At 44.0% G+C, this 15,318-nt stretch overlaps 1 protein-coding gene across 1 annotated transcript; it reads left to right on the top strand.

Moving 5' to 3' along the window:
* The first annotated feature begins 1,032 nt into the window (after nt 1–1,032).
* LOC146813310 (olfactory receptor 1L4-like) lies at nt 1,033–1,953 on the top strand. Its single transcript, XM_085615375.1, has one exon. The coding sequence runs from the start codon at nt 1,033–1,035 to the stop codon at nt 1,951–1,953; it is 921 nt and encodes a 306-aa protein (XP_085471501.1).
* The last annotated feature ends 13,365 nt before the right edge of the window (nt 1,954–15,318 follow it).

The following is a 15,318-nucleotide window of genomic DNA, read 5'->3' as shown; positions in this document are numbered from 1 at the left end:
CTGCACAAAAACAATCCTGCATGTAACACAGGCACCCTTACACCATGGTGCAAGGGTTCCTGCATTGGTGTTAGGCTGCCAAAAGGGCACCAGCAAATGGAAACAGGCAGAATGCACTGTATTGGCTTATATCTGGTTCATATGGTCCTTTGTTTGCTGCTCTAAGTTGTGTAAACTCTTATTAAAATCGGACCATAATGGTCAGCTCCACAGTTTTAACATACTCTAGTATTATAAGAGGGAAACAACCTTTACAACGCACTAATTACATCACACTACCTTTACAATGCAGTCATTACATTGCAACATCCTTTACATGGCATGTCAATACAACGTAGCCATTACATCACATGTCACTACAACGCATGTCATTACAACGCATTTCACTACAATGCAAGCATTACACCGCAAGTCATTACAACGCATACCATTACAACCCATAGTACCCTTACACTATCCAACATTTACCCTACTGTTGCACTCACAGGAGTTAGAATAGTATTTTTTACCCCTACACTATCCAACACCTACCCTACTGTTGCACTCACTGGAGTTAGAATAGTAATTATTATCCCTACACTATCCAACACTTACCTTAAATGCGATGCAATGGTATGCGTTGTAATGGTATGCATTGTAATGGTATAATGCGATGTAATGCAATGCGTTGTAAAGGTAGTTTCTAAAAATGCGATGTAATGGCATGCGATGTAAAAGAATGCGTTGTAACATCATACATTCATTTTAAGAACATCACATTAAAACTAAATGTAACAGTTTAGAAGGATGGGAGGCTAGGTCAGCTTTGCTAAGATGTTATTCCATAACCTGCAGTACAGTGACAGATCTCTACTACCACCCTGTTGAAAATGAAATATCTGCTAAATATTATCTATTGCAAGAGTCCTATTAACATGTGTGTGTTATTGGTTCACCTTTGTAGCATCATCATGCCCTCAAGCTTAAATAATTTCATTGATGTTGTTTGTTTTCAGGTTGTCTACAAACACAGTTCCCTGTATCACTGGACAAATGAAAGAAGAAAATCAGAGTTCAGTCAATTATTTGCTGGTTGTAGGATTTTCAGACCTTCCACAACTACAAGCTCCCCTCTTTGTTGCTTTTTTACTTATTTACTTATTAACTCTGGCAGGAAACCTTCTAATCGTGACAACCATTTGTTGCAGCTCCCATCTGCACACACCCATGTATTTCTTCCTTATAAATTTGTCTTTTAATGACATATGTTATGTTTCAATTATTTTTCCAAACATGCTGGCCCACTTTTTTCAGGAGGGCACACAGATTTCATTTACACAGTGCCTGGTGCAACTGTACTGTTTTATGGTCATAGGGGCTGGAGAATATGTCCTTCTCTCGGTAATGGCTTGTGATCGATATGTTGCCATCTGCAATCCTTTACATTACACATCCATAATGAGTAGCTCTATGTGCATTCGACTGGCTTTGGTATCATGGGTAGCAGGTTTCCTAGTCCCAATACCACATACTGTCTTGCTTTCTCAACTCTCCTTCTGTGAGTCACACATAATTGACCACTTCTTCTGTGATGCCACTACTCTTCTCAAGATTTCCTGTAGCGATACAAGCTCAATTGCCATTCTTACCTATGTAATAGCTACTACAGTGGCACTAATGTCCTTCAATGTAATCATTATTTCTTATATCAAAATCATCTCATTAATACTAAATATTAAATCTAAAGGAGGAAGGCACAAGGCATTTTCCACATGTCTGTCACACATCACTGTAGTTGTTTTATTCTTCGGATCTCTTTTTGGTACCTATGTGCGGCCACCATCAACATATTCAGTCAACAAGATTTCTTCTTTGTCATACATTGCTATCACTCCACTTTGTAATCCCATTATATACAGCCTGAAAAACACAGAGTTTAAAAATGCCCTGATGAAGTCAAAAAGAAGAAGATAATCTGTTTTAAGAAGAAATGCAAGTTCAAGTTTGGTAAATCAACATTGTTGAGCAATTACAAACATTTTTAAACATGACTCCTAAAATGTTGGCAGTGAAGCCAGAATGATCTTAATTCATGTACTTTAATTTTCAACTATAATGTTTAAGACATTATTATCCACCAAATGTTAATATGATTTTTATTTTTGACCATATTAAAGCTTCAAATTATAAAGAAATTATTAGTTGTTAATTTGACTGTCTCTCTCACACATCTAAATAAAGCTATTGCTATCTTCCTCAACATTGAGAGGTTAGCTACTTCTAATGTGGTATGATTTGCTTTGCCTCAGTGACCCTACAGAATACTTAGACACTTTGTAAGTGTGAAGTAATGTTGTGTACAAATATTCCTCTTAAAGCAAGATTTACCAAAGCATAGTGCTGGTGTTCGCGTGACACCATCAAAACGCATACCTTCGCATATATTTACATTAAGGTGCATATCAATTTTTTGCATGGAATTTTAATGATTGCGAAGCACTAAAATGAGTTTACGTTAATCAGTGCTGAGATAGAATTAATGTATTGATGGACGTGGCCATTTCTACAGGTCATCCACAAACATTTGCCTTCACCCTCCTGATTTCTGAACATTTTTGTTGGCTCCTAGAACTCAGAGCACTTCACCAAGGCTAACCAGTGTTAAAGTGCTTGGGCCCTCTCCTTTAAACATGGTGAAATTGGCTTACACGTAATTGGCACATTTAATTTACTTGTAAGCCCCTAGTAAAATGGTACTACATGTACTAAGGGCCTATTAAGTAAATGCTATTAGTGCTCTCACAGCACAGATTGTGAGCTGGTCCCAGGCCTTTCTCTAACATGTTGCTGCACCGCTTTGCTTCCTCCAGGTCTTGCTTAGTGCTTTCCCCTGCTTTTGCCTCGTTTTACTGCTTTCTCCTGTTTCTCTGAACACATTCTCCTGCTTTTGCCTCAGATTACTGCAATCTCCTTTCTTTATCCCAAGTTCTATTAGTGCTTTTTCCTGCGTCTGCCTTGATTTTGACTGCTTTTTCCTTCTTATCCCACATTTTTCGGGCTGCTTTCTTCTGTTTCTCCCACATTTTTTACTACTTTCTCCTACTTTTATCCCAATTTTCTAAGTGCCTTCTCCTGCTTTCGCCTCGCTTTTTACTGCTTTCTCCTCCCTCTCCACCATTTTTCTGAAGTGCTGTCTCCTGCTTTTGCCTAATTTTTTACTGCTTTCTCCTCCCTTTCACCTGTTTTTCTAAGTGTTTTCTCCTGCCCCGTTTATTATTGCCTTCTCTATCCTCTTCCCCCGCTAGCACCTTGAGACCTTTACGGGTGATTTGCCATGCTTTATAAATCCTGATTGATTAAGTAGCCTTTTTAAATATGTCTCAGTCCTGCCTTGAAGCCAGTGTGTGCAGTTTTAAGCTGCCATTTTGACCTGACCTTTCTTTTTAATACATATAAATAATCCCTGGAGTATGTGCAACCCAGCCCATACAGCAGGGTGCAGTGTATTTAAAAAGTTGGACATGTAATTTTAACTTTTACATGTCCTGGTAGTAAAACATTCTTAAATTGTTTTTTCATTACTGGTAGAAATGGGGTCTGTAATTGGCAGGGGTATGCACCCTTGTCCAAGCAGGGACCACCACTCTATCCAGGGTAGGACCCAAAGCCCACCCACCCTTTGGTAGCTTGGCACAGAGCAGGCTGACCTATCACTAGAGGCAATATGTAATGTATTTATGTAACAAACACCTATAGTGACACAGAGGAAACACAACAAAAAGAGACTTCACACAGGCTTAGAAAATAGTACATCTTTATGTGGTAAAAGGAGCACAAAAATGACAAGAACAATTCAATCAGTAGATGAGGAGTTAGACCAGTTTAAAAGAAGTGATGCTTTAAAAATCAGTGGGTCGCGTTTGAGAGACTTTACTGTAGTTTAGCAAGTTCTTGTGATGAGGATATCCAGAGCGCAGTCCCCTGTAGTGTGTCTGTACCACGCAGATACTGTCGGGGTAAAGCCCCTACCGGGCATGCGCTCGGCGTTGTGATGCGGCAGGGACCACTGTAAGCGCATGGGATGAAGGAGGAACCGCGTGGCTTCTGAGACTAAGAAAAGAAAAGCACAAAGATAAAGTCCTCTGTGGAGGGAGGCACAGCATGACCTCTGGGACCGCTCCGGTCAGCTCCAGTTGCAGGGATGAAATGTGGGAATGTAGGAGGAACAGCACAACCTCTGCGACCGCTCGGGTCAGCTTAACTGCAGCCAGGGTGCCACGGAGCACTTGATCCCAACTGGGGTGTGTCATACAGGGGCTGCGAGGCCTCCGCTGAACTGGCCACCAGGCTTTGGGTCCCCCACACTCAGGAAACACCAGGGTTAGCAGGGAGATATATATCCTGAGAGAGTGAGGTATTTGGTATCCCTGCGGCCTCAGAGGAAGACAGGGGGGCAACCCAACAAGTTCTGGGAGTCACTCTGGTGTTTTTTCTTTATGCTTGGAGCAGGGTAGAGGTCAGCAGGCAGTAAGGCAGCACAATCTAGCAGAGCAGCAGTCCCTTGGAACAGTCAGCACAGTAAGAGGGCAATCGTTCAGCACAGCAGCCTTTACTCTGTCATAGGATCCTCCAGGTCAGTAGTGCACCAAAGATGTGGGGTCAGAGCCCTATTTGTATACCCTGATGCCCAGCTACTAGAAGGGGCAGAAGCTTCTGGAAAGGTATTTGAAGTTCTGGGGGGGTTCCCTGTCTTTCCTGACCTGGCTCCTAGCTGTCTGCACTAAAAAAGCAGGGTCGCTAAACCTACTGTGGGGTGGCAGGGCTCAACCTATTCAGGTGTAAATGCGGATCACCACTCCTTCCTCTCAATCTAGGAGGGCCATAGAAGTATGTAGATGGAGGAAGTCCTTTCTGTTTTTGGGGTAGTCTAGGAAGTATGCAAGTGTGGGGCTGCCACCCTGGGCCAGACGTGGGTTGGGGCAGGCACACAGACCTGAGTGAAGGACAGAGCAATCCAAATACACCAATAGAGAGGATTTCTCACTACCATTCGAACCTTACCAAACATGACATAGCTACTCCTTCCTGTTCAGAAATTACCATCTAAAGAGGGTATAAGGGAATTTATAATGCTGGTCTATGGAAGGGCAAGGCATTAGGTTTGCCAATGTCACCATGTATTAGGGAAGAGCACCCGCACCTTAGCTCTGATTAGCAGTGGTAAAGTGTCCAGAGTCAATCAACTAAGAAAGAAAATCAAAGCCGGTTCAAGGAATATATATTTGGGCAAAGTTCAAGGCCCCGTAAACAAACAATCAGATTCATACATCTACTCATTCAGTCTAAATCACATTCATCAATACACATCACAAAATAAACTAAACTAGATTATCCTTGGGTATATAGGTGGATGTGATCGTTGGTGTATCTTCCAACGAAAGCCAGATGGTACTTAAAGAGGAAGGAGGTCACCGAATCAAGTGCCAACGCGCGTTTCGGTATAGGATCCACTGAGGGATCCCACCTTCATTCAGGGCGTGGACCAAGGATAATGGGGGGCAAGAACAAACCTAGGAATTTAAAGAAATAAACACAAATAAACCAAATATAATAAAAACAAATTCCAACAATAATAAGCAGTATTGAACGCATTTTTCTTCAAAAAAAGTGGGCATTTATCTAATTAATAAATTGTTTACGGGGCCTTGAACTTTGTTTTTTATGATTGAATATATATATATTGATGTTCTCCAAATGTATGTTTTATTGTCAGATATGTATTTATTAGATTAAGAATGTTTTTTGTATCAATGAAAATGAATCACTAAAATGAATTACTGAATTAAAAATAAAAAAACAAATAAAAAAGGTATATATATCCATACATTTATATCTTTATTGGGTGTTTGATGTATATTTTTCTGTTTACTTTTTTCCAGTTCTGTTTTGCTTTATAATAGGGACCTACTCTCTAGGCCCAAATATATATTCCTTGAACCGGCTTTGATTTTCTTTCTTAGTTGATTGTCTCTTACCCCGCATAAACCGTTTCTTTACTGTGCATTTGGGGTCCCCCTTTCGCAAATGGTTTTTAAAGTGTCCATAGTCCTAAGTCCAACAAAAAGATATAGTCCAGACCAGGAGGTAGGAAGGCAAAAAGGTATGGGGAGACCACCCTAAGTCTGACAGGTCTAACAATTACTGCAAAGTCTACACCTCTCTACTAGCATAACATTGAGTTGCTTTATTAGATTTAATACGTGATAGCTTCCAATTGGGAGCCGGTAGGAATGTTTGGTGTCTAAAGAATTGCATTTCAAATCTACTTTAATAAAAAAAATGGTCGCAGTTCTGAAAATGCCACTTTTAGAAAGTTAACACATCTCCTTGTGTTTACTTTTAGAAGTTGGCATTTTCTTTTCCTATTTGCTACCTGTAGCCTATATCCTGGGTCACATGACCAGATGGTTAGGTGTAGATTGCAGATGGTCTTTCTGTATTGCTTACAGACAGTGAGACAAAGGTGAAATAGGTGTTGGCATGATGGATTATTTCGGAATCTGTGAGGGGTAGAGCTGTCACCTACCACACGTGGCTGTCACAAAGGCTCTGCCTCAGCACACTCACAAAGGATTTCAAACTAGTCTTTTGTGTCCCCAGACTTGCTGGGGCTAGGAAAGGGAGGCAGATAATTCCAAGTACCTCCGGGAGAGTAGAACCCTTTAGAAGCATCTCCTACTTCAAAGCTGGAACCAAGGATAAATAGTGTTCCCTCAGACCCAACACTTCAGTACACCTCTGGACCTGTGGATACTACAGATGAACAGCTGGTGTTCTGCTCTGCAGCCAGAAGGACTGCTACTCTACTTCCATGCTACTCTGCCGCCCTGCTACCTGCTGCCCTGCCTGCTGTGAAGGAACGGTGTAGCTGCACCCTCCATCCCACACTGAGTTGATGACAAGGGTCAGTTGACTGACCTCCTGTTATGTGCTACAGGGACATAAAAAGTTTGCAAAGCCTCCCTGCATCTACCCAACTGACTTGCTGCCTAGGCCTGCAATCAAAACTGTCTGAGTTATGATGGCCTCTACTGGAGTGAGTTCCTGATCCCCAAGAGATGCACCTCAGGTCCTGGACCCTTGTTGTGGCGTCAGTTGAGCTCTTTCCCCAAGAAAAGGAAAAACACTGAAGTTTTAGGCTCTCCATGACCTGAACAGAACTGTTCACACCAAGATCCTGCCACCTGTATTGCCGCCAATGCCCTACTCTTCATGCCAGAGCAACCACCAGTGATGACCCACAATGCGAGAACTGCACTTCGCCCTAGGGCATCGACCATCCAAGGTGCTCCTCAAAAGGATCTTTGTGCTATTGCAACAATTGTGATGCCCGGCCTGCTCTGTGCACCACAGCAACAACCACCCTCAATGCTCTCCCTGCTCCCCAGGGCCCCCTCCACCTGTTCTTGCTGGACTTACCTGGGCCCTGTATCAAGACTGCATTCCATTGTGTTACGCCTGTATTTTTGACTTTGACGCGGTCTCGTACAACCTGATAACTGTGAGTGACACTTTGCGCTTTTAGGCACTATATTTACCTTAAAATCTTTGTAATAGCATATCTACTATTGGATTTTTGCAATCTTGGTGACAAATAATTTATACATATTTATTCTATTTTTCCATTGTGGTTGGCCTGAACTTTTGACTTTGTCCCTGCGCTTGTTGCTTATCATCGCTATTTTATAGTTTATTCTTTAAAAATCAATTTCTTAAATTCTACTTACTGGATTTTTGTTGTTTTGGTTGTGTTTCATTTAGTAAAATAAGAGCGACTGTTCTAACCTATGTAAAATCGTTTTGTGCTTGAAGTGTTGCATAAATACTTTACACATTGCCTCTTAAGATAAGCCTGAATGCTCTGTGCTGAGCTATGAGAGGGTGAGCACAGAATAACTTAGGGTGTGTTTTTGGCCTACCCAGACTAGGATTGTGCTTACTGCTTGACCAGGGCATGTACCCCAGTCAACCAGGAACCCACTTTTTCAACATTGGTGATCAGTGGTAAGGATAAGACTTGTGTACGTGCATTGCAATTCAGTGACTTAGTGTATACTACATTTTCACATCTAGGACCATTGCAAGTTTTAAATTCTTCCTTAATTTTTAATTGGCTGCTTTCCCCCTGTTTTCCAAATGCAAGTGCCCTAAACTCCTTTTTGTACCATGGATATGGATGCCTGCAACTTTGAAACCCTCAGTAGACCAGAGCTGCTGAAACTCTGCAAACAAAAGGGATTGAATGCAGACAAAAAGGCCTCCAAGCTGGATCACCCAGTAGCCTTGAGGGCTTTTGAGGAGGTACAGGGATAGTGTGCCACACCAAAGGAGGATGAACTGGATAACAATGAGGAGGAGAGAGCACTATCTCAGGTTGAGGAGGAAGAAGACCCAGATCAGGGTCCTGAGCTCCCAGGACAGCCATACTCAACCTCAGCATATCACATAGATGCCCCTCATACTCAGGGTGGGGTAGGGAACAGTGTGTCTGGCAGAGACCTGTCCCCACAGGAGCTCGAGGGCAGGAGGGAAGAGGGAAAGTGTAAGTGGTTGCTGCAGCCAGCTAAATTAAACCTAGAGAAGGAGACAGCTGAGCCTCAAGGAGCCTCATAAGAGAAGAGACTGGCCATAGAGGAAAGAAGGATGGCCCATTAGTTCACTCTTAGGCAGCTGTATTTAGGAGCTAGGTAGATTGATTCCAGCAGTAATGGTTGCAGCAGGCCTGCAGTATCCACTGGAGAAGGAAGGGTCATAATTCCAAAGGATTTGGTGGCCAGTTATGTGGAGGGATGACATTGACAAGTGGTTTTCCACATGTGAAGTGTCTCTAAGAGGGCACAAGGTTCTTGAGGAGATCGGGGGGGTAGCTTGTGCAGGTACATGCCCAAGGTGGGAAGGGGCACCGTCCTAACAATAGAGGTAGAAGACCAGACACAGTACACTCCCATGTAGGCCATACTTTTCAGTAAATTTGGAATGACCCCTGAGAGGAACTAACAGACATTGCGCGGCAGCCATATACTTCCCACACATACCTGGGTGGACTCTCTAGATTATTCCAGCAAGGCACTAAGGGCTGGGTGAGGAGCAGTAAGGTAGACAATCACACTGGGCTGTACAACCTAATTCTAGGAGAGCACATGCTTGATATTTATTTTACAGAGATGCGTCAACACCTAGCTGATAGCAAGCTGACTCACCCCAGGAAGATTGCAGAAGAGACAGACATCTGGATCAGCACCAGAATGTCCAAGAAGAAATCTGGGTGGATTCCCAAAATAGTGGAATGGTGCTCCCACCAGAAGAAAGAGGGGAGAGATGAAAAGAAGGAGTTCTCTCAAGGTGAGGTTCCGTGAAATCTGAATCTGCGAAAGGCCCCCAAAATGGTTGTCAATTGAAAGGATCCCAGTCCAAATCCCAGTCCAAATCTGGCCATGGGAAGAAAGGCTTCTCTGGTAAGAAACAGAACAAAACCCCTAAGTGCTATGAGTATGGGCATTAAAAGTGCGATACCAGGTGTACTAAGAGGGCACATTCTTGCACTGGAGGAAAGACACCAGGGTGCACAGGTGAAGAGCTTGGACAGGAGTTTGTCCCAGTCAGTGGGGTTACCCTAATGTCCCTGGGTAATGTGAAGATGGTGCCTAAAACCCACATGCATTCCAATACTGTAAAGTATAGGTAGTTGGTCACCATCAATGACAAGGAGAGTTGAGGCCCTGAGGAACACAGGAGCCATTATGACGACAGTAAGGAGTCAACTGGTGGTCCCAGAGAAGATTCTACCCAATATATTCCTCCAGGTTGTAGTAGCAGACATCCGTGAAGGTTACTACCCTGTGCCTCTTCTTACATTTGGGTGTGGGAGTCTCTGGTCTTCTGAAAGCCGCTGTGAACCCTGCCATGCCTGTAGTTATTTTGGGTAAGGAATGATCTTGAGCACACTACATGGAAGGAAGGGAGTCAAGGAAGTCTGGAGCTTGGACAAATGCCCCAGGCAGCTATCAGAAGGGCAAGGGGCATGGGAAACCAGCCCATGAATGTATCTCAAATGAGGTAGATGAGGCGCCAGAGGAGGTTTCCCCGGAGCCTACTGGAGAGGACATTGCCTCCATTGGTAACCCGCCTGAACATGCTGGATTGCAAGCAGAAGGAGGACCCACAAGGGAGGAGTCTGTAAGGCTCAAAAAGGCTGCCCAATTCTGCAGGGCATATGGCAACAGGCTGAAGCCAGGGCTGCTAGTGATGCCTCTGGAAATCACTGCTTCTATTGGGAGGATGGTGTTGCAGGGATTCTGTCCAAAAACAGAACTATGCGCAGGATTATAGGGCCTTGGTACATAGGGACTGAGTCATCCTATCACGTTATTACCCATGAGCCCAGGACCAACTATCTATAACATCTCACTTGCTCTCCTACTCCCTCACAGAGAAACAAATGATTAGACACCCCAGAACACAACTCTCCCAGATCTCTCAGAAATTGTGGTAAAAAGAGTCACCCTTTCCCTCACTCTCTTGTGCTTGTCCACAATGAGATCTGACAGAGACACAAAACGCTTTAAAATATATACTTTCACTAACGTGCCCTAACATGCAGTATACATGTCACAACAAGCAGGAAAATGCATAGTAAAAATACAGTCAGCATAGCAGCTAGTTTATATATCATGAAGGGAGATGTCATCATGAAAAGACAATGGAGAAAAGACAATAAGGCCTAACCTCCCTCCCCTTGCTAAGAAGCAGTGTCATTATATATTAGATCTTTGTCAGCAGACACCATACCTTAGCCTATAGATAGTAGATCTACATTATAGGCGCTGTCTTGCTCTTCTCCCTTGAATGGTCCCTTTCCAAGTGTGTGCCACCTATTTGTCTATCCTAATAAAAACCAAAGTATGTTGTCCAAATAATAGCTGCATCGGTATGTTTTGTCTAAAGGCTAAGGCCTACATGCGTTGGAACATCTGGATCAAAAAATTCAAGAGCCAAAACCAAAGCGTATAGCTCTGCCAATTGAGCTGTGCAATTTCCAAGAGATTGTGTGTGCACCAAAGAGGATTTACAATCCCCATCAACAATCGTACCTGCCACGATCGTGCAGGCTGCAGAATAAGCATGTTTAGAACCACTGGCTGGCTGTGCAGAGCCACCAGTGTAAATAATGCATTTGTACTGATCAAGAGGGAGTAAAGATAAAGGAGGTGGATGAACATGTTCATATTGTAAAAACTCCTGTGTCTGCAAAGAAGGGTCAAAGGCAAAGTTGACATCAGCCGACGTCAAAGAACTAGCCCACTGTTTCTAAACTGAATGCAGAGCCTTAGAATTCAAGACACTAGCCTTCGTGACTGGTTCTAAAGCAGGCACTGGCAAGACCATGAAAATGCATTTACCATGAGCCAAAGAGCTTTCTTTCAGAATCGACATCTGGACCGCTGTCAAACAAAATTCTGTAGAAGAGAAACGCATCTCAAATAAAGGATACAAATGCGATTTATAAGCAATGGATACTGTGTCCCCTTCACTGAAAGTCACGTAAGGGAATCCTAATGCTCCTGGCACAATCCGTATCACCAAATTAGTAGTATTATCTCCTGTTAACAATAATTGAGTCCCAAGCAGATCAGACTGCAAAGACCTAAGTATTGCTGTATGTTGAGGAAGCCAACTGGAAGACAAAAAAAGAGTTGTATCAACCCATAGAGCCCAGCAAAGATTGTAAATTTTTTAGGGTAGAGGGAGGCTGCAATTGACCACATTAGTCCAAAATCTGGTGGGCCAAGTTCCTACCTTCGTTATTGAGTTCATAACCAAGGACAAGCACTGCCAGAAAGGTAATGTGTGATTTCGCAAAATTAAATTTGTAGCCTAACTTCTCAAAATGTGTGACAATACGATCAATGCACTTATGATGGGGAATCATATCATCATCAGTCAAATAAATGCCATTGACGCAGGAAAGGGAATCAGGGTCAATCTCATGTAAAATTGAAACAATGCATGCCGCAAACACGCCAGGGTTACTCTTATATCCCATATGCAATCTCACATATCATCTCTGATTGCAGAGAGTGCTTAATGTGGTCAAAGCATGGCTTTTAGGAGCCAAAGAGTGGCTAAAAAATCCATTGGATATATCCAAAGTGGTCTTGTATTTCTTTTGAACGCTGTTATTTACTAATGCAGAGCTATGTGTGTTCTGAACCCCAAAGGTACGAACATGACTGTTCAATTGTCTGTAGTCTAAAACTATATGATATGAACTGTCTGGTTTCAGTGTCAGAAAAACAGGATTATTTATTGAAGAAATTGAGTCAAGATGTCGCTCATGGGCACTTTTGCCTCTCGTTTAAATGGATACTGTGGTTGGGGCCAAGGTGTAGAATGCAAAAGAATCACACGTACCAGGGAATCCTCATCCCAACCTGCCTGATTTTGATATAACGCTGTAAGGATAATGTCCACTTCAAGGCATATGTAATTTTATTGTCATCAGGTATGTATGCAAAAAACTGGGTAAAATACCATCTTTCTATCTAGAGGAAGCCAGGACAAAAGTGGGAGGCACATCAACCTCCTCCAATAAAATATCATAGGAAGAAATAAGATTCTCCCAAAAGGCTGCTTTTATGGAGCATTTATTGTCACCCAATTTGTACAGAGGGCGGACACTAGGAGCTGACTATTAGGTCCAGTGACCCTTGTTCCAGAAAAGTTACTAGTGCACAAAGGGAGTCACTGTTCCTTGTAGAGGAAGAAATAGAAAGAGACTTTTGTAGTGTGCTGCTCTATTTGTGGGGATAGTATGTCCTCATCTTAATGCCCTCACACACCCCGAAGGATGTCATGCTTCATCATATGGGCTTTGCTTCTTGTCGGGCCGGTGCTGCAATTTTTATTTATTTATTATTATTTATTAAGTGATTTATAGAGCGCCTGGTGACCCGTAGGCATCCCCGCGCTGTAAATTTGTGAGAACCAAGAGAAGGGGACCGGGGGAACTATTTGGGAAACAGGAAGGTTTTTAGTTTTTTTCGGAAGAGGGCGTGACAAGGTTCCAGACGCAAATTGCGAGGAAGTAAGTTCCATTCTGCGGAGGCTTTGACAGAGAAGCGTCGGCCACCGGTGCGAGCCTTCTTGAACTTAGGAACTGTGGCCAGATGATCGCCATCAGAGCGAAGGGGTCTGGGGGCCTTGTATGGGATGATCATGTTTTTCAGGGCGGCTGGACCAACACCGTTGATAAGTTTATGGGTGGTACACAGGGCTTTAAACTCTACTCGCTGGCGAACAGGAAGCCAGTGCAGAGCCTTAAGAGCAGGCTTGGCAGAGGCTCTGGGAGGGAGGTTCATAATGAGCCTCGCCGCCGCGTTTTGGGTCCGTTGGAGTTTGGCCAGGGTAAATTCAGGTGTCCCGAGGTAGACGGCGTTGCTATAGTCAAGCCGGGCTAAAATGAGCCCTTGGACCAATTGTTTCCTGGATAGGGGAGGAAGGAGAGGGAGAATCTTGCGAATTGACCGCAAGAGGCCAAAGCATGTTCCAGCAGTTTTGGCTGCCTGGGTCTTCATAGTGAGGTCCGGTTCCAGCCATACTCCTAGTGTTTTAATTTCTTTTTTTGGTGTAGGGATTTCACCAAAGGCGTCAGGCCAAACTGATGGTGGGATGGAGGTCCATTGATTGCCTAAGAGCATAATTTCGGTTTTTGCACCGTTCAGCTTCAGGGAAGATTCGCACATCCATGTGTGAATATCCTGGAGACAGTTCAGCAGGCTGTCTGGGTGTTTATCCAGGTGGGACAGAGAGACGACAAGTTGAGTGTCGTCTGCATAGTTTACTATTTTTATCCCATAAGGGGTAAAAGGGGTAACAACATCTTCAAGGGGGGCCATGTAGACATTAAACAGGGTGGGACTAAGCGAAGACCCCTGAGGGACACCACATCTAAGTGGGAGTGGGTCTGAACGTGAGTTGCCGTCCCACACCTGAAATGAGTGACCGGATAAGAAGGAGTCAATCCAAGCATGTGCAGATCCCACAATTCCTGCCCTGGCCAGGCGATGGAGAAGGACACGGTGGTCCACCGTATCAAAGGCGGCACTGAGATCCAGGAGGATCACTGCCACTGATCCTCCTGAATCCAGGATGCACCTTGCCTCCTCGATTACGGAGAGGAGGGCAGTGTCCGTGCCATGGCCGGGCCGGAAACCTGATTGAGATTGACGAAGGAGATTGTTTGTCTCAAGGAATTTGGATAACTGTACGTTCACTAATTTCTCAGCTATCTTGCTGATACAGGGAAGGAGCGATATGGGTCTGTAGTTGGCCATGTCGTCCGGGTTAAGTTGGGGCTTTTTCAACAGAGCCTTGACAACAGCGTTCTTCCAGTTTGGAGGCACTGTGCCTTGGGAGAGAGACGTGTTAATGAGATCCCTGATGATGGGGGCTATGCTGGGAGACACGGTTTTTAAAAATCTAACCGGGCCGGGTCAAGGGGGGATCCGCTTTTCATTTTGGCCAGCGTGGAGGTGACCTCAGTAAGGGAAACTTCTCTGAAAGAAGGCAGCTGCGGGCTGTTAATGCAGGCCTCTATATCCGTGTGGTTATGAGGGTGGATGGTAGGGAGGGAGTCCAGTATACGCGATATTTTGGAATCGAAATAGGTGGCCAGGTCCTTGCTTCTATCCGGGGGAGGGGGACAAGCAGCGGGTGCCATAGGAATATTAAGTAGTTCTTTGACTATAAGGTAAGATTCTTTTGAGGAATTAGTTGCATTTTTTATTCTATTGTCATAGAATACGGCCTTGGCTAGCTTTAGGGCAGATTTGTAGCGTCTTACCGAGCTGTGGTACATGTCCTTATTACTATGGAGCCAGTCCTTTCTCCACTGTCTCTCAGCCTTTTTGCACTCTTTGCGGAGGGCTCTGAGTTCAGAGTTGTACCATGGGGCATGGCCCTTTATCCTGTTTTTGTTCTCACGATTTTTTATGGGGATGATACTGTCGAGGGAGGAGGAGATCCATTCTCTGAATTGAGTATCAGCGGCGGAAAGGTCCTCCAAGAGAGTAGGGGTCGAGGAGTCCAGGGCTTTGGACCAGTCCTCCACCGAGAGTTTGGCCCACGATCTGTCTCTGGTGAAGGTAGTGGGTTTTTGGGGTTTCTTGAATGCCCCTGGTAGGTGGGTCGTGACCAGGAAATGGTCCGTCCACGGGAGTGGTTGGGAATTTATGAATTGGAGAGAGGGGATGTTAGAAAACACCGGATCAAGTAGGTGCC

The sequence above is a fragment of the Triturus cristatus genome, chromosome 7, assembly GCF_964204655.1.
Source record: "Triturus cristatus chromosome 7, aTriCri1.1, whole genome shotgun sequence".
Taxonomy (NCBI): Eukaryota; Metazoa; Chordata; class Amphibia; order Caudata; family Salamandridae; genus Triturus; species Triturus cristatus.
This window is presented reverse-complemented; position numbering and strand designations above follow the sequence as displayed.

Coding starts and splice junctions, on each gene's coding strand:
- LOC146813310 (XM_085615375.1), top strand. CDS start 1,033: ATGAAAGAAGAAAATCAGAGTTCAGTCAATTATTTGCTGGTTGTAGGA.